This window comes from Lissotriton helveticus, chromosome 8, assembly GCF_964261635.1.
Source record: "Lissotriton helveticus chromosome 8, aLisHel1.1, whole genome shotgun sequence".
NCBI lineage: Eukaryota > Metazoa > Chordata > Amphibia > Caudata > Salamandridae > Lissotriton > Lissotriton helveticus.
The window spans coordinates 251,089,706-251,116,852 of NC_136069.1; the positions used below are offsets into that span (position 1 = coordinate 251,089,706).

General features: G+C 45.9%; 1 protein-coding gene and 1 long non-coding RNA gene across 3 annotated transcripts in view; one reads left to right on the forward strand and one right to left on the reverse strand.

Annotated features, from left to right (window-relative positions):
- The window catches only part of LOC144772573 (uncharacterized), a 152,283-nt gene extending 139,166 nt beyond the window's left edge, over positions 1-13,117 (reverse strand). The window contains exon 1 of the long non-coding RNA XR_013599806.1: positions 12,861-13,117. This is a non-coding gene — a long non-coding RNA (uncharacterized LOC144772573). The remainder of the gene's footprint in view (positions 1-12,860) is intronic.
- CEP126 (centrosomal protein 126) overlaps positions 1-27,147 on the forward strand; it is a 430,075-nt gene that overhangs the window by 133,213 nt on the left and 269,715 nt on the right. For both annotated transcript variants that reach the window (XM_078656998.1, XM_078656997.1), the window contains exon 5: positions 17,272-17,467. In XM_078656998.1, the coding sequence (XP_078513124.1) occupies positions 17,272-17,467 (196 nt within the window). The remainder of the gene's footprint in view (positions 1-17,271; positions 17,468-27,147) is intronic.

The window sequence follows — 27,147 nt, forward strand, 5'->3', positions numbered from 1 at the left end:
AATACTCAGATAACGAGGCAACAGTAAAAACATTGTCCATTTTTTGCAATTCTAAATACGCTGGGCGACATCTGTACAAATTAATTTCCTTTAAAATAGGGACGATCAGTTTTCTACGGGGCAATGTGTAAAATTTACAGAAAAATAAAACATGAATGTTAGATTGTGGAGATTTTTCATCACAGGGGCATACAGGCAATTCCTTGGACCACGAGTTCATTTGAGGGAAAGTAAATAATCTAAAAACAATGTTAGCTCTAAAACGTGTTAAAAAGAATCTATCATAATTGGGCATATGTAAGTATGGCTGTAGTTTGTCACTTGTTAAAATTAGCTGGTGAGAAGTGACCGAGTTTTTCTTAGATTCTTCAAACTGTCTTTTGTCTCTGAGGCAGTCCATACAGAGTTTTTTCAGTGCTTTTCTGGGGATATGTATCATGGAAAACGGGTCGTCATAATATTGCGAACGGTCTATTTCATTCAGAAACGTTTTAATGTAGTTTAGCCATTCGACTCCATTTACTCTCCCCAGTTTTAAAACATCCTGTAATATAGCACGATTTAATACACATTCGTTCACAGTCCAGACTCTATGCCATAGGAGGATGGGGTGCACTCTAATTGTGTCCGTGATATAAGGCAGCCCCAACTCGTCATGGCAAATAGAAGTCGCTGTACTCTCTGGTAATGATAAAATATTCCTTAAGAATTTATTTTCAACAGTTTGAAGTGCCTTTGTATTAGAATAACCCCAGAGACCAGCTCCATACAATGCCACAGATACACACGTTGCATTATAAACAGTTAAAATTTCCCTGATTGGTTTCATTCCCAATTTACGTGTAAAACTCTTTAGTGCCATAATTGTCTTGGAAAACAAGAGCATTCGTGCCTTCACCGCACTTGCCCAGGAACCAGTTTCATGGAACAAGATTCCGAGATAGGGGAAGGTAGATGTTCTTTCTAAGGGTGCGTTATTTATATACATCGATTTAATTTGTTTTTTAATGCGAGTGCCACAATTCATAGAGAAAGTCTTACTGCAATTTATTTTTAAGTCAAGGTTGAGCATAAACTGATTAAAAGATGTTATCATTTTTTGTAGGGCCATGGGGGTGCGAGCCATTAAAACAGCATCATCTGCGTACAAGAGTGCAGGGATGAATCTCTTACCAATCTTAGGCATGTCCCTACACTCTTGAAGCAGATGACTCTCCAGGCCATTTATGTAGATAAGGAATAAGAAGGGCGCCAGGACACACCCCTGGCGCACTCCACGCCCTATTCCAAAAGACCTACTACATTCCCCCCCTTTGCCGAAATGCACAACAGCCGTTGCTCCTGAGTATAACTCCCTTAAAAATTGGATTATCGACTTTTCCACGCCCAGCCGTGACATCAAATCCCATAATTTGTGGTGGGACACGCAATCGAAAGCCGATGTAAGATCAACAAATGTAAAATACAAACGCTCCCTTTTTATCACAGTGTATTTCTGCTGGATCAAAAACAAATTCAGACCCTGCTCTGTTGTTCCTATGCCCTTTTGAAATCCAAATTGTAAATCGCTAATTGCCCCAACCTCCTCCGCCCAGTTTTGTAGTTTAACTAAAATCACTCTGCCAAGGATCTTTATTGATGAATCCAATAGGGATATTGGCCTATAGCAGGCACAGTCTTGTCTGTTTCCCTTCTTATAAATAGGTACGATAATAGATGTAAACCAGGAAGGAGTCAGTCCCCTTATAAGAGCTGCATTAAAAAGTTGTACAAGTATCGGGCCCCATAATTCAATATTTGACTTGTACAAATCTGCCGGAATTCCATCTGGGCCGGCCGCCTTACTACCCTTTGTAGCTCCCAGACTTACAAGGATCTCTGGTAATGTTACCTTCAGTTCATTTACCTCCTCAACTAATTTGCCTTCTATATTTAGATCTATTTTTTCCGCCTCATCTACTGGCATATACAGGGTGGAAAAATGCGCGACCCAATCATCCTCATTAATAGCAATTTCCATCCGTGCTTTAGTATTTTCATATGGAAGTGGGGCGTTTACCACCCTCCAGAAGGCAGACATATCTTTTGTTTGTGAGGCTGTACAAAGTTCTTCCCATACTCCTTTTTTAATGGCATTTCTTCTATCTTTTAGAGCCTGGTTATAACCTTTCCTTAAAATTCTTATCTGTGTAATATCACGTGGATCCTTATGTATTGCAAGCTTGAGTTCTGTTAGGGCCTTAGTACAGGACCTATCAAACCATCTTGTACCCTTCTTTAATCCATTTTTTGACACTAGTTTCAGATTCTCTTTGATAGTGGATGCAATAGTGCTAAAATTGGCTATTATACTATCACTATCAGAATCTTCATCTAAGCAGATTTTAAAATTATCGGGGCAACTAATTACCAATTTTTTAAGAAAGTCTTCCGGTACCACCTTACTCCACTTGAGCGTATACCCATTTTGCCTCCCTAATATAACATCTGGGGCAACCTGTACTGGATCATTATGACAGGATAATAAAAGGTTCTCAATCTCAAGTATTTGCGGTAGGTGGTCACTCAATGGTGCATCCAAAATTTTAAAAGTAGCTAACTTATGACCATAACCATTTGAACAAAGGCTAAAGTCTATGGTAGTGGATGCACCCCTCCCAGTAAAGGTTGCTTTAAAAGATACTGGTTGCTGGATCATTTCCTTGACAAAACCCAAATCATAATCAAACAATAGTTCATTCAATAAGTCCCCGGTCTCTGTGTGTTTAAAATGTGGTAAATTAACGTCCTGCTCCAACATTAAACCACAAATGCCTTTACATCCTTTTGTGCATAATGGACAATTAAAATCACCCCCCCATAAAATCATTACCTCCTTTCCACTGTTATCTAGCTCACGCTGCAAATCATTGGCTAACATTTTCAAGATGTTTCGTGACATATTACCTGGAATGTTATTATAGAAGTTTATAACTACAAAACACAGTCCAGTTTTAGTATCTATTACTAATTTATGGTAGAAATCTCACTTAGAATAAAAGCGTACCCTCTCATACCCTAAACCATTCGAGAGGTACGTAATCAGGCCACCCTTCGGTCTTCCAAATGTAACTCCTATTGCTGGAGTACAAAACGTTTTATAACCATTTAAATGTATCTTGTCTGTAGCCCAGGTTTCCTGGAGAGCCATAATATCCATATCTTTTATGACAGTCTCCCAAGAAGGATTAATAATTTTTGTTTTTAGTCCTGCCACGTTCCAGAACATTAAGGTACATATATCATTGTTTCGGTCCGTGCTACCAATAGTCCTGGTATCTACTCCATTGGGTTTTTTAGTCTCGTTCTCCAAGGTGTTGGTCACGTTTAATGTATCATTAACAATTAATAAGTTTTTTCCGTTTTCCTGCCTTGTACTCGTAACAGATGGTAAGATGTTCCCAGCGCTATCCAATGGCTTACCTAGGGTAGATAAAAACGTGGAAGATTCTAGTGCCTGGTTGTCTAACTGTCAATCTACTGCCTCCAAATCGCTAAATCGATTGAAGCAGGGGATGGAAAACGGAGCATGTTGTGGATCCCTCCATTCTGCATGTCGATATTGATTTGGATAGTTTATTCCCCCTCTCCTTCGTTGAATTGTAGACCATCCTTCATTTACCCCTTCCCCCCATGTATTATATGCTGGATCATGACGCGTTTCGTGACCCCACCCTCCCCGAGGATGATTAGGGCCCCTCATCCAACTCCATCTATTATCTATGGGCTGTGCTGGCATATAGAAAAAAGAGAGTGGTCTTGCCACAATTGTTGCTCCATTATTTCTCTTAGCCCTTTGACAAATATGATCCACTGATCTGGGGTCATCAAATGTTACCACCACACAGTCTCATTGTAGTCTCTTTTTAGTTTTCCCCACCCAGGGGACCCGTTGTACCATTAAAATGTTACTGGTTATATTCGGTGGGAGGGGGTGATTAGAATTCAACCAGTGGAACACTTTATTTTTAAGTGCCCAAAAGGATTCTGTAACCTGGGCAGCTAATTCTGGGACCCCAGTTAAAATTACTACGTAAGGGCAAGCGTCTGGTGGTAGATTGATCCCTCTACGTTTTTCCATTCTATCTTGGATCGGTTTTTCAGTAGTATTGATAGCGGTATCTGATTTATTTTTATTCATCACAGTAGGTGGAATAGATTTAATTGGATTTTTACTTGTCACAGAAGGGCAAGCTTTTAACAAAGGAGTATTAAGTGCAGGTTTAGTGACTTCAGCTAAAGATGTGTTTGTTATTTGTAACTTATTTGGAGGAAGGGTTGGCTGTACTAATTTTTTAGCCTGAGTCGGGTGCAGGGCTTCTATATCCTTATGGATAGCTTTTAGTTGTGTTTCTATTGCCTGAAGCTTGTTTTCCAAGGGACACAGCAAAGATTTGATAAGGGTTTTTAATGTTAATATGAAGGGATCTTCCCTATCTATATTAGGATCTTCCCTATCTATATTAGTGGCTGTACTATTGGGTGTGGAGCTATTATTAAAGATATCCGCCAAGGTGTCATCTAGGATAGAGTCGATAATGGTCAAAGGGATTGTTAGAGGACCAACTACTTCTTTCCTAGTGTCCTCTCCAGTAGCTCCCCTTGTTTGCTCTATACTATTTATGGGTCCCGATTTATGTACAGGTGTCACATTTTTCTTTTTATGGATAGCAATATTTTTAGGATGCCTATTTTTAGGGATAGCTCCCTCCCTTTTCCCTTGTTGCTCAATGTTACTCGTTTCCACCTGGGGATCTATTTGCGAAGAAATCAAAATATTCCCAGATGGTGCCAAATGCTGTGAGTCTGGGGAACAAGAGTCCCGGAGTTCTAGCTGGGTGATCATGTTGTTATGGACCTCTACCAGTATCTGCTCAGAGGTGGTCCGGCCCACGACGTTCTCAGGGCTGCGGGCCTCAGCAATATGGCCCATAGAGGACCTCTTCGCAAATGCTAGATCCTGGGACACCCTCCTCTCCATTAGGACAATTCCCTGGTCAATCAATGTATTTGTGCGTATGATGAAATCATCGAGGGTCCCAATCAACTTTGCCCCTCCAGCAGCAGCCTTACTTCTAGTTTCACTAGTCATAGTATGGCGTGTAATAGATCAGGAATAATACCTCTATGGACAGGCTCAAAATAAAAGGAATGTCATATGAAGGGGATTAAATAAATCGAAAATCGAAGCCTACCGGTCCAGGAGAAAAGCCAGCAAAAAGGTCAGAGTTTCGGGCCCAGCCCAGCCTCCTCCGGCCTCGGACGGCCTAAGACGGCCCGCCCTCTGCCCGGCGCAATCCCGCACGCAATCCCGCGACGCGGGGAGTGCGCGCAATTTCAAGCGCCTCCGGTGGCGGGAAATGACGCTGGCGGCTCCAGCCGCAATGCCCCCAGGGAGTTGTGGTTCCCCTCGCTACAGCCGCTAAGATGGTGCGTGGCGGCGAGGGAACCAGCGGGAGTGATGGTAGGCTCTCCTGAGTCTACGTCAGCGGGACCACCGGCTCCTGATTCCTGCCCCAACAGTACGGTCAATGAACTTCCACCCGCTCCACCAGGAGTGCGCGCAATTTCAAGCGCCTCCGGTGGCGGGAAATGATGCTGGCGGCTCCAGCCGCAATGCCCCCAGGGAGTTGTGGTTCCCCTCGCTACAGCCGCTAAGATGGTGCGCGGCGGCGAGGGAACCAGCGGGAGTGATGGTAGGCTCTCCTGAGTCTACGTCAGCGGGACCACGGGCTCCTGATTCCTGCCCCAACAGTACGGTCAATGAACTTCCACCCGCTCCACCGGGAGTGCGCGCAATTTCAAGCGCCTCCGGTGGCGGGAAATTACGCTGGTGGCTCCAGCCGCAGTGCCCCCAGGGAGTTGTGGTTCCCCTCGCTACAGCCGCTAAGATGGTGCGCGGCGGCGAGGGAACCAGCGGGAGTGATGGTAGGCTCTCCTGAGTCTACGTCATCGGGACCACGGGCTCCTGATTCCTGCCCCAACAGTACGGTCAATGATCTTCCACCTTCACCTTTCTAGTTCCCAGTCCCTGTTTCTGCACGAGTGACAAGTCAAGCTGTGTTGTGTGTTTCATTTTTCCTTGTGTAATCTCTGTGTGGTGGATACTGAGGGCTAACCAAACGTTCTACAGGGAGAAATAATTAATCAGGCTTCCTGTAGCAGTGTGTCCTGCTTTGTAAAACTCCCTGTCCAGTGAAGTCCAGTTCAGTGATGCTATTGTATGACTTTACTCGGCGTTACATGGTTTCACCATTGTGTATCCAGTTGTATGTCAGTATATTGAGTTTAGAATGGCACATTTTTGTTGTCAAGGTACACAGATGCGGAGGTAAGAATAGTATATCTAAATTGACCTAAATATACCTACTTTGATAATGTGGTGGTGGTCAATATTCTGGAGTTGATATTTTTATAGGTCGCTCTTAAAACCATGATATTTTGGTAATACAACGCGTATCCTTTCAATTGGACTATGATAGGTGACAGAAGGACCTTGCATCTTTCCTCATGCCGGAAGAGAGATGGGATTGTCAGCAATGGTATCGTTGCTGGTGCCGTGGATGTGAATTTGAAAGAAGTTGTGGAACATATCTAAGTAGTTTATGTGATTCTCAATAAAATGATGCCTACCCTGATCTGGCCCAGTGTTTCATAAAGTTAGAATTACAGTATGGGATAGGCTTATGTGGTTTTGACATGAATTATGGAATAGTGAAGGTGTGGTGAATTGTGTGGAATTGACTCAGATGTGTGGTGTTGTGACAAGTGGGGAGATGTGTCGTTTGGAAGTCAGGTTCTTGTCTGTACGCAAACTAGATGTGAAGTATGCCACAAATTAAATGTAACAGTGAACCTATTATTGGAGTCAGGACTCGGTTATCTGTGGGTACTCTGGAGGGATTGTGTCAGGTTTAGTTGCAGCTGTGCCACCTCGCTTGGCAGTGGAATGTTATAGGGAATCTGAAGGTGTTGAATGAAAGGCCTGTTATTGTTAGAAGTCTTCTTGTCATTTTCCGAAGCATGTTTCGGGATGATAATTTTTAATTAAATGTGTTGTGTTTGTGATGTAAGTATATTGTTTTAGTATGGCGATCCTGATTGGTAGAGGAGTGTAGTGAGTTATAATTAATGTGTTTGAGCGAGTTAGGTAGGAACTGTTTGAGGAGGATGTGTTGCTTGCGAAAACCTAAGTGCTGGGAACCTGGTTTGAGGTGTAGATTTGTCCTGTGTGATATTTTGTTGTGTTCAAATGTGATCACTAAGAATTTTCAAACATGAACACCCCCGCTCTCAACCACAGAAGACTTGAAAGATCAAATTATGCAATCCTCTTTAAGATGTGTGAATAGAAAAGGGTGTTAAGGAATGCACAGTGCAGTGTTTTTGGTTGTTTATGGGAAGTGGATAGGGTGTGGTCCTGCGCAGAACGTTTGTGGTGGTTTAAAGAAGGGAGAGGAATAATGCGATCAATTCATGTGCAATAGGGTGCAATAGGATGCGTTGGAGGCGGATGAAAGTTGTGTCCATTTTGAAAAGCAGGAAGAGATCATATAGCATGGAGAGATGGGAGCAATAAGATCAATCAGGAGTTGGTGTATTAACTGGCAATAGAGAGAAAGAGGGAGAGGGGAAGACACAGAGGGTACCAGTGAAGAGAGAAGGGTATTGTGGGTATTGTGTATCAGGAAGATGGTGCGTAGCATAGGGTTTAGTAGTATTTTTGGGAAACAAGTTGGGTGGATATGATAGGGACATGTCTCTCAAAATGTGGCATTGGTTGTGGAAGGTGTTTGGGAATTGTTTGGACAAGAATGCTTCCTGTGTGTTATACAGCCATGTTTCCTTGCCCAGAGTGCCCAACTGTATGTATACCTACTTTCCTAAGTTTTATTTTGGACCTAGCATCATGCTAATCTAAGCGTTACCGCAGAGGCCTAGGCCACTGACTATGCACTACCCTGGACCTGTCCTATGACAGGGAGGTAGGTGTGCACCAAGCGTGCCCTCATAATGATCGGACAGATACTTCCCCTATCCTGAATCTGGCACATAAAGCTGATGTGGCAGCATACTGTGTATTGAGATTTAGGTTGTGTCACTAATGGTGTGGCCTACGGGCCCCTCTTGTGCAAAGTTCGGCTGTTAAGTGAATGCCCAGAACAATAATATAGTATGTTGAGTGCATATATAGTGTATGTGTAACACACACCAAGTAGCGTGACTCTGTGAGTGAGCCTGAGTACTGAATCCGTGAGGTCGGTGAAGTGAATGACACTGAATCCATTAGGATCAAATGTAGATGCCCCTGGTTTGGCATGACACAAGATGGAGAATGGGGACAGCTTCCCCGTACAATGGAAGTGAATTGCCTGCATTCCCGTGGCTAGAGGGTGGAAATCCACGCACTGAAATGAGGAGAATAAGGACTTGGCATTTAGAAATTCCATAAAGACTTTTGTTAGCTAGGGGCTGCTGATCAGTTCTTCCTAAGCAATGCCATTTAGTTAATAGAAATGTTGAAGGGTGAGACTGCAATTTGTGTTGTGCAAGGTGGGCACATTTCTAGGTCAGGCCTGCCCTGTTGTCATACCCTAATTACTGCTTAAGAGAAGATGCTGATAGCCAGGTGCAGAAATGTCACACTTTATTGTGCCCCTGTTGTGAGTGCTCCACTTTGAAGGCAGCCCCAATGTTATTTGCTGCAAGATGAATTACTCCACACAAAGTCTGTGTCTGGAGAGCAGCCTTAGACAGACACTTGAAAAGAGAACCACCCCATACCGGTTTTGAAGGTTGAGACAGTGAATTCCTGTCCCTTGTCTAGAATATGTGTGCAAAAGTGGGACTCAAACCACCACACTTTATTCTTTTTTTTTTCAGTTTAGTAAAGTTTTATTTTGTTTAAGAAAAAAAAAAAGTACATCATAATATAACAGCATGACAAAAATCAGAACCAATATGAGAGAACAATGGGAGATAAATGGAGAGGAAAAATGGTTCAGATAAAATATAAAAAGGAAGAAAATGGAAGAAAGAGAGAAAGATAAGAAAAGAAAAGAAAAAAGAGGGGGAGAGAGAAAGAGAGAGGGATGGTTAGGGAGGGGGATAAGAGGATAAGAAGGTAGCGAAAGGCAGCCAGGTAAGGTCAGACTTAATTTTTAAAGTGACAGAAGAAGAAGCAATTGCAATTCTGTGCTCATCACATATGAAATTCCACCATGTATGCACAGACAATTTAGTATTATCCTTCCAACAAGACAAAATTACTTTGAATGCAGTTGCAATGAAAAGATCAAACAATTTAGCATTATAGGAATGTAAGTCTAAAACATCAGATATGGAACCTAAAAAAACGTGCAGCGCTGAGAATGGTTCAGAAAAAAGAAAAATACGCATGCAATAATCCCAAACTGAGCTCCAAAAAGTAAGAACAGAGGGGCAATCAAACAAGAGGTGTTTGAGCGTGCCAGGGTGAGAGGAACAGGACCCACAAAGGGGGGAGGATGAAGGGGAGAATTTTGTTATGCTTACAGGGGTAAGAAGAGCTCTATGGTATAGAAAAAAAGTGATTGAGTAATACGAGCTGAAATCGAAGTCTTAAACAACTTACACCATAAGCGATCCCAAACATCAACAGATAACGAGAAAGATAAATCAGTTTCCCAAACAGTTTCAATAATGGTTTTAGGTCTAAGACCAACAGTATCTAATAACAGTTTATAAATTAGAGCAGCTTTAGGGATTTGTTGAGTAAACAAAGGATATAGAGGAGTGGTAGGAGTAAGGGAAGGAAGGAGATCAAAAGGAGGAAGGGTAGACAAATGAGATAAAATGGCAGAAGTAATAATGTCATATTCTTTGCGAAAGTGTACAGGTAAATCAAACATGGTTTGCATTACAGAAAATGAAATAATGGAGGAATCAGAGAAAAATTGGTATACAAACATAATATCCTTTTCTTTCCAATACTTGAAATAAAAAGATTTACCCTTATACTTAAGATATTTGTTATACCATACACTAGAAGAAAGAAAACATTGTAAGGGGGATGAATCTTTCTAGAATACAGTGTGCAGTAGAGTATGTGAGTATTTCAGTACAGGGTGAGTAGTCATGAATGAACAATTTGACATAAAAAGAGATTGTTGGAAAGTAAAATCTTTCAACAAGGACCGTTCGATTGCAATCCATCTGGGCAGAGGGGTATCATTGAAAATGAAAGCCAATGAGAAAGCTTGTTTTATTAAAAAGGCAGAGTGGTATGACTGAAAGTCAGGAAAGCGAACCCCACCTTCAGATTTCGGGCGTATAAGTTTATGTAAAGCAATACGAGGTCTTTTATTATTCCACAGAAATTTAGAGCAGATGGAGTTCAACCGGTTGAAATATATTTTAGGGATTTTCACAGGAAGCATGGAGACAGTGTACAAAATATGTGGGGAAATCATCATTTTAATGGTGTCTAAACGACCCCACCATGAAAGAAAAAGGGGAGACCATAATTGAAGAAGTGATTGAATTTTTTGAGTAAGAGAGGCAAAGGTCAGTTTAAGTGTGTCACCTAAAGTAGAGGAGAACCAAATACCCAAGTATTTGATCTTGGAGGGACACCAGGCAAAATCAGTTGATGCAAACATGTATTGGTAACAGGATGAGTTTAAGGGTAGGACCTCCGTTTTAGAGAGATTAAGCTTATATCCAGAAACAGAGGAGTATAAGCGGACTTCTTCTAAAAATGGAGGAAGGGAAGAAACAGGATTAGCCATGTAAACCAGGACATCATCGGCATAAGCCGAAATTTTTGTCTCAAACGATGACAATTTGAACCCATTAATTAGGGGGTTAGAGCGGATTTTAATGAGAAAGGGTTCAAGGCAAAGAATAAAAAGTAAAGGGGAAAGGGGGCAGCCTTGTCTCGTACCTCTGGTTAAGGCGAAAAATTGTGAGAATTGATTATTAACAAAAACACTTGCACGAGGAGCAGAATAGAGTAGTTTAACTAAAGAAATGAAGGAGGGGCCAAACCCAAACCATTGTAATGATTTGAACATGAAATTCCAATTAATACGGTCAAACGCTTTCTCAGCGTCCAGGGATAAGGCAGCTAGGGGGGCTTTAAAACATTTACTATGTGAAATAATATTGGCAAAAACACGGGCATTGTCAGCAGCAAGTCTACCTTTCACAAAACCAACTTGATCAGTGCTGATTAGCAGAGGGATAAGGGAGTCAAGGCGGGCAGCTAAAATGTTGGCAAAAATTTTACAATCGTAATTAATGAGGGAGAGGGGACGGAAGTTTTTACACAAGGAATGGTCTTTGTCAGGCTTGGGGATTATGATTATTAGGGCATCCAAAAAGGATCCAGAGGCTTTGGCATTAGTAATAAAGGAGTTGAAAAGTTGTAACAGATGAGGCACAAAAATAGTGTGCATGGTGGAATAAAACTCAATTGGGAGACCATCTGGGCCAGGGGCTTTCGATTTCTTTAGGGATGTAATTGCCTTGAGAATTTCCTGAGGAGTAATTTCAGTCTCTAGTTGATGGAATTCTGTAGGGAGAGATGGGGGAGGGGGTAGGTCTTTGAAAAAACGGGAGAGGTCATCATCATCAGGATGCGTATCATCAGTATACAGGAGTTTATAGTAGTTATGGAATACTTGTGCAATATCCTCATCAGAAGAAACCAGAGTGTTGGTTACTTCGTTGAGAATGGGGCCAATTGATTTTCGTTCAGATTTAATTTTGAGATAATTTGCTAGCATTTTTCCAGCTTTATTCTGACCCCCATGAAATTTAGATTTAATCTTCAAAAGGGTGTTACAAGCTTCAACCGTGGCAAGTTGATTGAGGTCAGATTTGGCTTTGATAAGTTGGAGGAGAGCGTCAGGATTCTTGGAAGACAAATAAGAGTGTTCTAAGGTCTTGATGTTGGAGAGTTGGGCGATATATTTAGCGCGGTTGAGTTTTTTCTTTTTAGAAACATACGAAATTGTGAAACCACGTAAGGCAGCTTTAAAGGCATCCCAATTATTCGAGACTGACGTGTCATTAGGTAAATTGAGGGAAAAGTATTCAGAGATGAAATCTTTAACTTTAGACATAAAGACAGAGTCGGAGAGAAGGAAAGTATTAAATTTCCATCGATTAAAAGAGGAGGAGGTTTGAGCTAAGTCAAAAGTGGCATAAACAGGTGCATGGTCTGATAAAAAAATAGAACCAATTTCGGATTTCTGAATCGCAGGGAGAAGGGATTTGCTGATTAGAATATAGTCAATTCTGGACCTGGTGTGGTGAACATTGGAGTAAAATGTATATTCGAGTGAGTTCGGATTGCATGTTTTCCATACATCAAAAAGGGGACGTGAGGCAATGGCTGATTGAAAGGATTTATGTGTCTTATCAGGCTGGAATTTGGAGGAAGACAGTCTATCTGAAAAGGGATCTAACCATTGGTTAAGGTCACCAGCTATGATAATGTTAGGGCAGTCAATGGAGGAAATGAGGACTTTGATGTCAGACCAAAATTTAGGATCTGGTCGGACAGGCCCATAAATATTTAGGAGTACCATCGTTTTGTTTTGTATAACCACTTTTGACATAACCCAGCGACCTTCATCATCCGATTGAGAGGAGAGAATTTGAACATCCAAACCTCTACGAAATAGTATAGCAACATCACCTTTTTTATCAACAGCAGGAGAAAATACAACTTGACCCACCCAAGCCCTCTTAAGTTTCAATGATTCAACATCTGTACAATGAGTCTCTTGGAGAAAAGCAATCTGAGCATTTAACTTGGATAAGTGGGACCGTACCTTTTGACGTTTAACAGGGTTGCCAAGACCACGAACATTCCACGTCACAAAATTACACATGATGGGAGACAAGATATAAGGATAACATCTGGGTCCAATACACTGCGGGTGAACAACTACAAGGAGAGACAGTGGAGACAAACATGTTAGAAATGAGAATCAAATACCGAAAATGAACAAAGGCAAGGAAAATCGGGTAAATATAGAGAAACATTAGACGAATGAGCATTTCAAGCATAAGGAAAAAAGAAGGGGAGCAATGAAAAGTACGGTAGGCAACAATAAGAAAGGAAGGTAGGTATACAAAGAAGAACACGGAACATAAATGAACAAGGGGAAAACATGCATGGCCTGTGAAAATAAAAAAGAGAGAAGAAAGAAAGAGAAGGAGAAAGATAACAAACAGATCAAGGCAAAGAAGCCAGATCTGAGAGAAAAGAGAATACCGAGACATTAGGAGCATGGAGACGCCGGCGAAGGCGCCAACCCCACAGAGCGAGGAAAACGCGGGAATATGGATAGGAGATAAACAAAAAGAAGAGAAGTCATAGTAAGGAATTACAAGGAAGAGACCAGGACAAGGCCACAACAGTCGTCAGGACATAAGATAAGTGAATGCAGGAAATAGAAAAGAATTAGTTTCAGTCATTGGTGTCCATAGTGGAAGAAGAAGCAGAGACATTTCGGAGATACTCTCGAAGCTTCAGAGGATCATCAAATGTACGGGAGCGACCGTTGTGAGTTATTTTGCAGAGACAAGGATGTAGGATTCCCTATTGAATGTTCAAGTCCCTCATATGTGGTCGTAGATTGAGGAACTCCTTGCGACGAGCATTCGTGGCGTTTGATAAGTCCTGGGCAATAAAGATGTTATGGCCCGACCAGAGGAGGCGACGTTTTAGTCTTGCAGCTTTAAGAACAGTCATCAATTCGGTGAATTCAAGAAAAAGCAGGATAATGCCTCTAGGTTTGGCCGGGTTGGACGTGGGACGGCCCAAACGGTGAGCACGCTGTATGTTTAGAGGAGTAGATTCTGGTTGGAGTTCCAAAAGTTCATAGAGGAATTTGCGGACGAAGGACACCATGTCGGCCCCCTCAAGGGACTCCGGAATACCATAAATACGAAGGTTATTCCTCCTGTTACGATTTTCAAGGTCCTCTGTGTGAAGTTTCAGCTGCTGTATCTCCTTTTCAAGAATAGGAATTTTCGTAGATACATCCTGGACGTCACTGATGCGTTGTTCTAGTTGCAAAACCTTGTTCTCCATAACAACCCAACGCTCTTCTATCTGCTTGAGCTTCTCGTTAGTTGCCACCATAAATGGTTGTAAGCCACGAACCTCTTCTAGGATGGAGTCCAGCACAGGGTTCGGAGAGGAGCGAATTGGAGATGGAGGGTCATTCTTAAGGCGTTTCGGTTTGGTACCGGTGACAGACGATCTCGTATGACCCGCGTCCTGAGACATGATGCCAGCAGCAGGGCAAACTAGGAGGACCGCAGGGATGGAAGTCACACCGCAATAGCCAAAAAGTTGAGACCCTATATGTAGAGCTAGAAGAGGCACTGGAAGGAAGAGGTCATAGAAGAGGTAATAAGGAGCAATGGAGAAGCAATACCTCAAACCCACATGACATGCGTCGAAATGGTGCGAAAATCAATGCAATACGCAGTCAGAAAACCATCCAGGAATATGGAAGTAGAGAAACAGCAAAGCGTCCATATTAAATGAGACCCAAGGGGATCAATTGATACTCCACAGAGGATTATATGTAGATGAGAGGAAGGTGTTGAACATTGCGCAAGAAACACCACAAAATGGCCGCCGCTATTCAGTATTAATATAATTAGAAGCCACGAAGAGAACTGCGGCGCCAAAAGTCATGGAGGTAGAGTAGGAGCATAATGGATGTTCCCTACAACATACCTTATCAAAATATGTCCATTGGTTGCAGCAGGAGAACAACAGGCTGTTGAGGCGGCAAAGGTGAAAGGAAAACGGAACGCGAGCTCGGCGGCACAATATGGCGGCCGCTCGCGTCCCACAGCAGCCGAGGGATACTTAGCGGCAAAACTGGTTGAGAGCGGCAATTAGGAGAGCCGCTGCATCGCGCAACACACGGGGACCATGTTCCGCCGTGCAGGGATGCCACTTGCTGGTCTCCGCATGCGAGGGAAGTATCGGGAAAACAGCTGCAATTCCCGCGTCGTCACGGAGCTCACGGAGGCAGCGCCATTACTCGCCGGCGCGTAAGCCACGCCCCCCCCACACTTTATTCTTGATCCAAGCCTTTCATAACCAAGGGAGTGCTCCACAGAATACATAAGGTACTATTAGGTGACCAGGACGGGTGTCTGCCTGACGGTCAACCTTCTGTCAGTGAGTGGACATCACCTCTAGTATGCATTTACTGATGGAGCTGAGGATATATCAAGGGCCTAGAATAAGCCTGTTTGCCTGCTGAGAAAAATTAGAAGACTGCCGGGCCTTCGAGTAGGAGATTCTCTATAGGAGAAGTCCAACATATCCCTGGACGGAGGGACTCCCAGTGAAAGATGACTGTCCTCAACCCATACCCCAGTCTTTCAGACGTTTCCTGGCAGTGAATGCAACAGCCTTGTCTGGGTTGCAACTTCCCTGGTAATTGTATAGGCCCAACTGAGCTTCAAGTGCCATTATGATTATGTCAGCTCGGACGGAGACGCAATTGCCTTGGTGAACGTTTCAGCCCATTCGGATCTGCAACCTCCCTGGTGGTCTTATCAGCCAGTTAGGGCCCGTACCTTCTTCAGTGTCGGCAAACAGCCCACACAGGCTGCATCCATCTCACCGGATTGATGGAGCTGCAGTTCAGCCCACACTTACACAGAAGTGCCAAGGCTGCCAACCTACATTGGACTCAACCCAGAGGCTGTGTGAGAAGAGACTCGGGCCGTGCCTAGTTTTCTCGGATGCTTCCAAGGACTGTCTCCAACTACTGTGGCCTTTGCCTGCCGAGGGAAAGCTAAGGCACCTGATCCATGCTAGTCGAACACAAAAGACTTGAAGGCTAATTACCTGCCCATACACCACCAGGGGTAGGAACATTTGATACACATGAATTGAATTTTATATATGGAGCACCAGAATCTGCAACTGAGACTGATTCATGTTTCTTCAATATTGCTGGGAGAGGACAAGCTTGTCAGGGTCACCCGAATCGAAGATAGAATGAGGGGAATCAGCAAGCTTAGCGCCACAAGGGAGAATTGTGTGCGTACTGCTGCTCTGTATACTAGACTGAATTGAGTAGTATTTTGTATTTCTGTGAGATGGCCAATTACGTTATTCTGCTTTGATTGAATGCTGAGTTCTGGCCTGTACCCAGCTCCACACTACCTCCCTGAGAAGTCAGTGAATGCTTGCCCTTCCTATGGTGAGAGTCAATTGCGGAAAAGGTTGTAATTGGCCCAGGACACCGTTGACAAATTACCTCAACCACAACTGCTGGGGCCAAGTAACCTCCATCTACCCTGTGGCCCCCTGAACGGGGTCTGACAGGGGTGTGATGGATACAGAAGAGGCGCGAGAGTGGGGGAGAGAAGAGTGTATAAGGTGTGGTAGGAAAAAGAGACAACGGGATAGCACGGTGAAAGGGAAACTGGTGAAGGTCTAGCAGGACAGATGTTGAGGTGAAGCCACAGTTGGGAGTAGGGGATTGGAGATAGGGGTGGAAAGGAGACCTTGAGATTCCAAGGCGGAGGGATGGAGTCAGGATATTAAAATAGATGGGGCCGGTGAAAGGAGGAGGATATGTGGATATTAAAAGGGGATAGAAAGTGAAAGTGAAGCTGAGTAGGATGCTGCAGGAGTAAAGAGGACAAGGAATGAGGGAGGAAGGGAAAATTGTGTTGAGAGAGGGTTTTGTGGGGCACAGTGATGGTGGGTGGGGATGTGAAGTAGTGAGTGAGGGTGGTGAGTGGGTGATAGGAGGTAGAGGTGGGGTATTAGAGGAGGGAGAGAGGAGGCTGATGGGAGTAGGTGCTGAAGCTACAGGGAGATATAAGTAGAGCAGAAGGGGAGGAGGCAGTGAGACTCGGGGTTGAGAGGGAGCTGTTTGGAGGCAGTAATGGGGGAGTGGATTAAACGTGTTAACAGAGAGGTAGAAGACGAGATCACAGTGCGCAGCGCACAAAGAAGAGGGAAGGCGGTAGGACCTTTTGACCATGATAAAGGCACAGTACCAAGGATGTCGTTGTGCGGTCCAAACGTCAACGCATTGCAGTAATCTGGCCGTACCCTTGGGAACTGCCCACACATGTTTAGAATTTTGAGTACTCGCTTAATTGTATGCGTTAAAATGATAAATTATGAACTAATTCAAGAACAAAATTAATATACATATACATTATTTTGCATTTTTTCCTTTCAAGAAATGTAGACTCTCCCTCCTCTACCATACTTTTAAATGGTCACTGGTTTCAGAAACACGTGCCGTCTAATGAAGACTATGACAAAATGATACAGGAAAACGTTGGAGTAAACTTTCACAACAACCAGAAGTTCTTCAAGCAGCACCTAGTGGAAGCTCAGCGCCTCTTAGAAGATCAGCAGCTTAATAGTTTACAGGTATGTATGCCTGATTCAGGAAAACATCTCTGTACGTTTGTACATTCAGTGTTTTCATAAAATCACCACTGGGGGTTGCTAAATCGCTTCGAATGATTTATATCCTAACTGTGTAAGCTTTTGTGCCATATACTACTGTGTAAAAAAGAAATATATCCATCCAAATGCAATATATTGCAAAAACTGTTTGCAGCAATATTTAGCTCATTTCCGAAGCAGCGCATGTGTGTGTGACCTCGTTTAACTTCACTACTAACGTAAACGTGGTTCACTAAATTCCTCTTGCAGTATTTAAAAGAGAATATTCATATTTGTAAAATAATCGTTTTAGATTTGAATCTACTAATCGTCCAAGGCACTATCTAAATCATATTAAAACTCTAACTCTGAATGCCTCATCTAAGAACCACTTCGTAAGACGACAGTGGGATTTAATTCAAGGCGAGAAAAATGCCCAGTCTCCAGGCGTGTTCTAGTAACAGCCATAATTCGGGTGGAGTGGTCTCCTTACACAGTGGGGCTAGAGGCCTCTGTTCACCGGTACATTACGATGTCTGCACCCCTGCGGCGAACTGTCTGTGGCCCAGATGTATCAAGGTTAACCCTTTTAAAAGTTTGTTTGACCATGCACACTGGTCCCCTGTATCACTGCCTACTCCCAACACTCTTTTGTTTAGATTAACAAAGGGGGTAAAGTCACAAAGAGAACCCCTTCCTTTTTTCCCTGAATGGGTTACTACCCCATGTGGGCCTTATCACGTTTCCAACGTTTTTGGGCCGCTATTTTGGTCCTAAACCATTGATACATATGGATACGAATTGCTGTTTGAGAAGGACCTCTACAAAACGCACCATCCATATTATGATTACTTATTGTATTGTAATTGCATTTATATATCAATTACTGCCGCTGACGAGGTGTTCAAGCGCTTTTTTGGTCAGTGCACACTACTCCGGAACCCACAAAGGAGGGTTAGTGTTTAGTTAGTATAGTGAAATATGAAAGTAATTTGAGTGGTGGATAGGTTAATTAGTTATTTGGACGTATCCATTTCTAAACCCATTCTGGAGTCTCAAAAAAGTTACCAACTTCTAAAATGATTTACTGCATTGCAGAAAGCATGTTTGCAGTTGCAAACCCCGAATTGAGACTACAAAAGTGCTTTGTACATCTGCCCTTGGAGTATGTGTCTTAACCTGCAATTTTCTCTCCTTGCACTAAGGTGCGTACAGTACAGTCCATCCTAATAAAAAATTGGTAATCAGGAATTCTTCCCCAAAACTTTTCTAAGCATTACCACCATAATCATAATTAGCATGCAAAATGCAGTGACCTCATGCTTTTTTTTAATTTATATATATTTTTATTGAGCGTAGGAAACAGACATAGTACAAACAAAATTGCAGACTCTCCAATCTCATATAAAAAAATTGACAAAAAGTTATAAAAAATTCATAATCCACTAGTGCATAATGTATACTAAGAGGCAGAAAAGATAAAACCTATTGCATGTTAAGTCTCATATTTAAAATCCATGGTAGAAGAAAACAAAAGTTCATGCTCCATTTTACATGCTGTATAAAACCAGCATTCTAGGTGTCAAATCCATGATGGTGTGTGGCCCAACTTAAACAAGCATTTGCAATGCAGAACAGAGACCTGAGTTCTTAATTGCTCCTGAGGCGGAAAGCCGGGAGCCAGTGTTGCAGAGCTGTTGTTGTTTTAAATATCTGAATTTTTTTTAATATACCCAGCTACTGTAATATATGTGACCCTTAACTTGAAACTAAAAATCTTTCACCTCATAGTGTTTATTTAATTGGCATTCAAGCGCTTAGGCTCACTTGGATTTGCGCCACATAAAGACCCGCTTCTCTCACGTTATCAGCCGATTAGGAGCTGAATCGTGGCACCGAGGGGACGATCATTTTGGCGGCCATATTGTGTAGGAGCAGGTTGCTGCTCTAGTGTTTGTTAAGAGGCGCCTGACACGTCGCGCTCAAACACTTAAATACAGACACTCCCCCTACGTGCCAGCGGACGCGCCTGCGACGCGCCAGCGACGCGTCCTTCCGCGCCAAAAGAGCGCCTAAGGAAAGCCCGTCTGTGCCCATCCGTGCCAGACCGGGACAGGATGGGACAGGCGGGGCCGGATACTTCAATGATGAGATCCATACCCTCGGAACTACTGATGTACAGCAGTAAGCAGCTGCAGGAGTTTAGAGACATGGCAAAAATATGCTGCCCTCCGAAAGCCCTGTTAGAAGAGATAAGGATACCCTGTCCCCTTTGTAAACGTATAGGCTTAGGAGTAGACAAAACAAGATCATACTCCTTTGCTCTGCTCAACTGTCGTTCCCTTCCAAGACACGCGATAGAAATTCGCTTACTTTTGGAGGAACTGGAGCCGGACGTCCTTTTCCTTACTGAAACGTGGCTCACAGAAAACTCCGGCCCGGATATAGTACGGGTGCTTCCCTCGGACTACTCCATCTGTAGGCAAGACCGGCAAGGGGGTCGAGGGGGGGGAGTAGCGATCATTTATAAATCTAATTTTGTCTGCCGTTCTTCAGAGAATCCTCTCCTAGATTGTGAGAGCTTAGGTTTTTCTATCTCCCTCTCTCCCACCTGTTTCTTCTCAGGCATCCTTGTTTATAGGCCCCCTGGAGATTATAATAGTTTCTGTAATATTCTCTTAGAGAAGATCTCACTTCCCATTAGCAGTCACTCCAATTATTCTATCCTGGGGACCTTAAAATTCAGCTAGACGAAATAGAGACTATCCCAGCGCAGTCTTTGACTGACACTTTGAGGGTAGTAGAATTACAACAAATAGTGTCAGGGTCCACCCACATAGCGGGCCATCTTCTGGATCATATCTTCACTAACCTGGGTAATGTTATCTGCGTGCCGCCCAGTTTTGTTCCATGGTCAGACCATGCTCTACTCTCTTTTACTTGGTCTCCTTCTGATCAAAACCACACACCCAGCCTCTCTAAGAGAGTGAGTCGAACATGGTCCAGGCTTTCGGCGGAGAAGTGGGAGGCGGCACTGATGAGTTCCCCCCGAGCCCCCAACGATGACCCCATTCAGGCCAATGAGGCCTTTAATAAATGGCTTGAAGCCACTTTGGATGACATCCTACCCAAAAAAGTAGTCCGTCATAGGACTGGCCCTAATAAAAAACCCTGGTATTCGGTGGAGTTAAAAAAAATTAAACAACGATGTAAACGGGCCGAGAGAAACTGGAGGAAAGATTTCTCTCTATCAGCCAAAGAAGAATATAGGGCTCTGATCAGATCCTATATAAATCAGTTGAAAACTGCGCAAGCAACCTACTTCCAGGATAAAATCTCGGTAGCAGCCAGTAGGCCAAGGGAAATATTTAAAATATTTCAACAATTGGTTAATCCTACCCTGGCCACTAGGGCCTCATCTGATCCCCTGAAACGCTGTGAGGACCTGGCCTCCTTCTTCGTTGCTAAGGTTGGAAACATCTATTCTGGCTTTAGCTTTAAAGAGCAATCCACCAGAATCAAGGAGATAGAGTCAACATCGGAGGAGGTCAGTCTGGACCCCCGCAATAGCCTTGAAGTTTTCCCCCCCGATGGACTTGGCCACCACTGAACACTTCCTTGTAAACCTTAAGTCAGGCTCACCCTTGGATGTTGCTCCACCTTCTGCTCTTAAACAGGTACTGGGGACGGTATGTCCCGCCATAATGCAGGTCATTAACTCCTTTGGAGACGGGAGTAGTGCCCCCCACCTGGAAGTGGGCAAAAGTCAAAGCCCTTCTAAAAAAAAAACAACCTTGATCCTGATGATCTTGCCAACTACAGGCCTATCTCCCTACTACCTGCACTCAGCAAGATAGCTGAAAAACATGTGAATCATGTTTTATCCTCTTTCATAGAGACCACAGGAGCCCTCCATTCTTCTCAGACGGGATTCAGAGCCAAACAAGGGACAGAGACCGCGCTAGTGGCGGTGGTGGAGGCGACTAGGAGCATCATTGATGCCGGAGGCTGCGCTGCGGTGATCCTGTTGGACCTCAGCGCAGCATTCGCTGCGGTCAACCATCCCCTCCTACTCCACCGGCTCCGCCTTGCAGGAGTCTCTGGAATGGCCCTTAAATGGCTCCATTCCTTTCTGTCGGAGAGATTCTTCTCAGTTTTTGAAGAGGAAGTGGCATCTAGCCAACTTCAACTGTATCACGGCGTTCTCCAGGGATCCTCACTCAGCCCCACCATGTTTAACATCTACATGAGACCATTGGCTGAAGTGGTGCTTCCCTGGGGTATTCAGCTTGTCACCTATGCCGATGATACACAGTTGGTCATCTCTCTGACTAGGGATGAAGTCATAGAACAAGGGACTAGCAATCTAACCCCCTGTCTTGCTAAGGTGATGGAGTGGATGACCTCCTCGTTTCTAAAACTTAATGGGTCAAAAACAGACATCATGTTGTTGGGCCACAAAGCCCCTCTCAACCTGGATCCCTGGTGGCCCAACTGTCTTGGTCCTCCACCTCCCCCTAAGCCCCAAATAAAGAGTCTGGGAGTATGGCTTGATTCTGCCCTTTGTTTTCAAGTTCAGGCAAGGAAGGTGGCCGCGACCTGCTACGGATTGATTAGGATCCTCAGGAAGGTTCTGCCCCTCCTTCCCTTTGAGGCAAGACGCATACTGGTTCAGTCGTTGATCCTCTCACGGCTGGACTATGCAAACGCAGTTTACTTTGGGGCCCCTGCAAGCACGACTCAAATCAGTGCAGAACTGTGCAGCTCGGTTGCTGATGAATGTACCGAGACGTAGCTCTGCTAAGGCTGCTTTGCGATTACTCCACTGGCTACCGATTCAAGAGAGAATCACCTTTAAGATCATGTGTATGGCACACAAGTCTGTCTGGAATGAAGGTCCCACCATTCTGAACCCTCTGTTTCGTCGTCATCACTCCTGCAGATCGTTAAGATCTAATCAACGCAATCTGCTTGTAGTTCCTAGGGTGAAGCGAGCCCGTATGGGAGGACGTCAGCTCTCCTTCCTGGCTGCCAAATGTTGCAACAAACTGCCAGATAACATCAGGCATGTAGGTGACCACCTCGCTTTCAGGAAGCAATTGAAGACACTTTTATTCAACTGAGTGTCTGGATCAGTACTCCATGCGCTCTACAAAAGAGTATTCATTCATTCATTCATTCAATAGGTCTCACATTAGAAAAGTGTGAGCTATTGGTATTGTAAATGACAATTTTTTTGAATATGTGTTGGCTTTGAAAATATATAAATTAATAGCATTGTTATTCACAAAGCCAATAGCTTACACTTTCCTAATGCGAGTCCTATTGGCTATGGCAATGCTTGTTAGTAGCAAGCAAGGACAGTGCTGTTGTGGTGCTGAGTGATGCTGTTGTGGTGCTGAGTGATGCTGTTGTGGTTGGGCTGAGTGATGTGGTGGTGTATTAGAGTGATGTGGTGGTGTCCCAGAGTGATGTAGTGGTGTCCCCGAGTGATGTGGTGGTGTCCCAGAGTGATGTGGTGGTGTCCCAGATGATGTGGTGGTGTCCCAGAGTGATGTGGTGGTGTCCCAGAGTGATGTGGTGGTGTCCCTGAGTCATGTGGTGGTGTCCCTGAGTGATGCCCCGGAGTGATGTGGTGGTGTTCCGTGAGTGATGTGGTAGTGTTCCGTGAGTGATGTGGTGGGGTCCCTTGTGATATGGTGGTGCCCCTGAGTGATGTGGTGGTGCCCCTGAGGGATGTGGTTGTGTCCCAGAGTGATGTGGTGGTGTCCTAGTGTGATATGGTGGTGTCCTAGAGTGATATGGTGGTGTCCCTGAGTGATGTGGTGGTGTTGTGAGGCGTGCAGCAGTGTGTGGCGTGCAGCAGTGTGTGGCGTGCAGCAGTGTGTGGCGTGCAGCAGTGTGAGTAATGGAGCAGTGTGAGTAATGGAGCAGTGTGAGTAATGCAGCAGTGTGCAGCGTGCAGCAGTGTGAGGCATGCAGCAGTGTGAGTCGTGTGGTAGCATGCAGCAGTGTTCGTAATGCAGCAGTGTGAGGCGTGCAGCAGTGTGAGGCGTGCAGCAGTGTGTGGTGTGCAGAAGTGTGTGGTGCGCAGCAGTGTGTGGCGTGCAGCAGTGTGAGCGTGCAGCGGTGTGTGGCGTGCAGCAGTTTGTGGTGTGCAACAGGGTGAGGTGTGCAGCAGTGTGAGGCGTGCAGCAGTGTGAGGCGTGCAGCGGTGTGTGGCATGCAGCAGTGTGAGGCGTGCAGCAGTGTGTGGCATGCAGCAGTGTGAGGCGTGCAGCAGTGTGAGGCGTGCTGCAGTGTGAGGCGTGCAGCAGTGTGTGGCGTGCAGCAGTGTGAGTAATGCAGCAGTGTGAGTAATGCATCAGTGTGCGTAATGCAGCAGTGTGCGTAATGCAGCAGTGTGAGTAATGCAGCAGTGTGAGTAATGCAGCAGTGTGACTAATGCAGCAGTGTGACTAATGCAGCAGTGTGACTAATGCAGCAGTGTGAGGCGTGCAGCAGTGTGAGGCATGCAGTAGTGTGAGTCGTGCGGTAGTGTGCAGCATGCAGCAGTGTAAGTAATGCAGCAGTGTGAGGCGTGCAGCAGTGTGAGGCGTGCAGCAGTGTGAGGCGTGCAGCAGTGTGAGGCGTGCAGCAGTGTGTGGCATGCAGCAGTGTGTGGCGTGCAGCAGTGTGAGGCGTGCAGCAGTGTGAGGCATGCAGCAGTGTATGGCGTGTAGCAGTGTGTGGCAGCCAGCAGCGTGAGGCATGCAGCAGTGTGAGGCGTGCAGCAGTGTGAGGCGTCCAGCGGTGTGTGGCTTGCAGCAGTGTGAGGTGTGCAGCAGTGTGTGGCGTGCAGCAGTGTGTGGCCTGCAGCAGTGTGAGACGTGCAGCAGTGTGAGGCGTGCAGCAGTGTGAGGCGTGCAGCAGTGTGTGGCGTGCAGCAGGGTGTGGCGTGCAGCAGTGTGAGGCTTGCAGCAGTGTGAGGCGTGCAGCAGTGTGAGGCGTGCAGCAGTGTGTGGCGTGCAGCAGTGTGTGGCGTGCAGCAGTGTGAGACGTTCATCAGTGTGTTGCGTGCAGCAGTGTGTGGCGTTCAGCAGTGTGAGGCGTGCAGCAGTGTGAGGCGTGCAGCAGTGTGAGGCGTGCAGCAGTGTGTGGGGTGCAGCAGTGTGTGGCGTGCAGTAGTGTGTGGCGTGCAAAGGTGTGAGGCGTGCAGCGGTGTGTGGCGTGCAGCAGTGTGAGGCGTGCAGCAATGTGTGGCGTGCAGCAGTGTGTGGCATGCAGCAGTGTGAGGCGTGCAGCAGTGTGAGGCGTGCAGCAGGGTGAGGCGTGCAGCAGTGTGTGGCTTGCAGCAGTGTGTGGCGTGCAGCAGTGTGAGACGTGAAGCAGTGTGTGGCGTGCAGCAGTGTGAGACGTTCATCAGTGTGTTGCGTGCAGCAGTGTGTGGCGTTCAGCAGTGTGAGGCGTGCAGCAGTGTGAGGCGTGCAGCAGTGTGAGGCGTGCAGCAGTGTGTGGGGTGCAGCAGTGTGTGGCGTGCAGTAGTGTGTGGCGTGCAGAGGTGTGAGGCGTGCAGCGGTGTGAGGCGTGCAGCAGTGTGAGGCGTGCAGCAATGTGTGGCGTGCAGCAGTGTGTGGCATGCAGCAGTGTGAGGCGTGCAGCAGTGTGAGGCGTGCAGCAGGGTGAGGCGTGCAGCAGTGTGTGGCTTGCAGCAGTGTGTGGCGTGCAGCAGTGTGAGACGTGAAGCAGTGTGTTGCGTGCAGCAGTGTGAGGCGTACAGCAGTGTGAGGCATACAGCAGTATGTGGGGTGCAGCAGTGTGTGGAGTTCAGCAGTGTGAGGCGTGCAGCAGTGTGAGGCGTGCAGCAGTGTGTGGCGTGCAGCAGTGTGAGGCGTGCAGCAGGGTGAGGCGTGCAGCAGTGTGTGGCTTGCAGCAGTGTGTGGCGTGCAGCAGTGTGAGACGTGAAGCAGTGTGTTGCGTGCAGCAGTGTGAGGCGTACAGCAGTGTGAGGCATACAGCAGTATGTGGGGTGCAGCAGTGTGTGGAGTTCAGCAGTGTGAGGCGTGCAGCAGTGTGAGGCGTGCAGCAGTGTGTGGCGTGCAGCAGTGTGAGGCGTGCAGCAGTGTGAGGCGTGCAGCAGTATGTGGCGTGCAGCAGTATGTGGCGTGCCGCAGTGTGTGGCGTGCAGCAGTGTGTGGCGTGCAGCAGTGTGAGACGTGCAGCAGTGTGAGACGTGCAGCAGTGTGTGGCGTGCAGCAGTGTGAGGCGTGCAGCAGTGTGTGACGTGCAGCAGTGTGAGGCGAACAGCAGTGTGAGGCGTACAGCAGTGTGTGGGGTGCAGCAGTGTGAGGCGTGCAGCAGTGTGTGGCGTGCAGCAGTGTGAGGCGTGCAGCAGTGTGTGGCGTGCAGCAGTGTGTGGCGTGCAGCAGTGTGTGGCGTGCAGCAGTGTGTGGCGTGCAGCAGTGTGTGACGTGCAGCAGTGTGTGGGGTGCAGTAGTGTGAGTCGTGCAGCAGTGTGAGGCATGCAGCAGTGTGTGGCGTGCAGCAGTGTGTGGTGTGCAGCAGTGTGTGGCGTGCAGCAGTGTGTGGCGTGCAGCAGTGTGTGGCATGCAGCAGTGTGAGGCATGCAGCAGTGTGAGGCATGCAGCAGTGTGAGGCGTGCAGCAGTGTGTGGCATGCAGCAGTGTGTGGCATGCAGCAGTGTGTGGCGTGCAGCAGTGTGTGGCGTGCAGCAGTGTGAGGCGTGCAGCAGTGTGTGGCATGCAGCAGTGTGAGGTGTGCAGCAGTGTGTGGCATGCAGCAGTGTGAGGCGTGCAGCGTGCAGCAGTGTGAGGCGTGCAGCAGTGTGAGGCGTGCAGCAGTGTGAGGCGTGCAGCAGTGTGAGGCGTGCAGCAATGTGTGGCGTGCAGCAGTGTGTGGCGTGCAGCAGTGTGTGGCGTGAAGAATAATGTGGGCTAACAAATGTGGGGAAGCTAGACTAAAACAAACCCCAAAACATGGCCTCACGCCGAAAGAAATCTGTTACTGCGGAGGGATGGTGGGGAGGGATCTGTAGCTGAAACTAAATAAAGGTGACTTCGTACATTATGGGAATGCTTGCATGTTGATTAAATCCCAGGCCATGGTTGAAGAAGCAGCACAGACGTGCTACGTTTATAGGAGGAGTGGTTCTGCCTTTTGTTGCCGACACTGTGCAGTGGCCACAGTTAATGTGTGGTGCAGAGTGGCAGCACGTCGTGGAGCATCAGAACAGAGTCAGCTCTCGCAAATAGAAATTCCTCTGTTGTCTCTGTGTTTATTTCGGTTGTAATGCAAGGAAAACCTCCATTTTAAAAGTTTAAGATGGAAGGACCAGCGTATTGTCGCATGTACCTATGTGGGCACTAATCAGGAAATACGAGTGGTCTGATGTGAAAGATGAAGCGGGGCGGCCGTGAAAAGGTGCTGCACTGATTAAGGGAAAGGAAACATGAACACTTGCATGCAGAGCTCTTTCAGATGAAAAAAAATGTCCCTGAGCCAGTAACTATAATGGGAGAAGTTTGTATGCCACAAGTAATCATGGTGATCCATGGGGGTGAACAAACCACAACAAGCTCTCGGCATTGCTGCGGCGGGGGCGGGGGAGCGGAGCAGGAGCGCATTCCTTTGAAGTCTGATGCGGGTGCAGGGGAGCCTCAGCC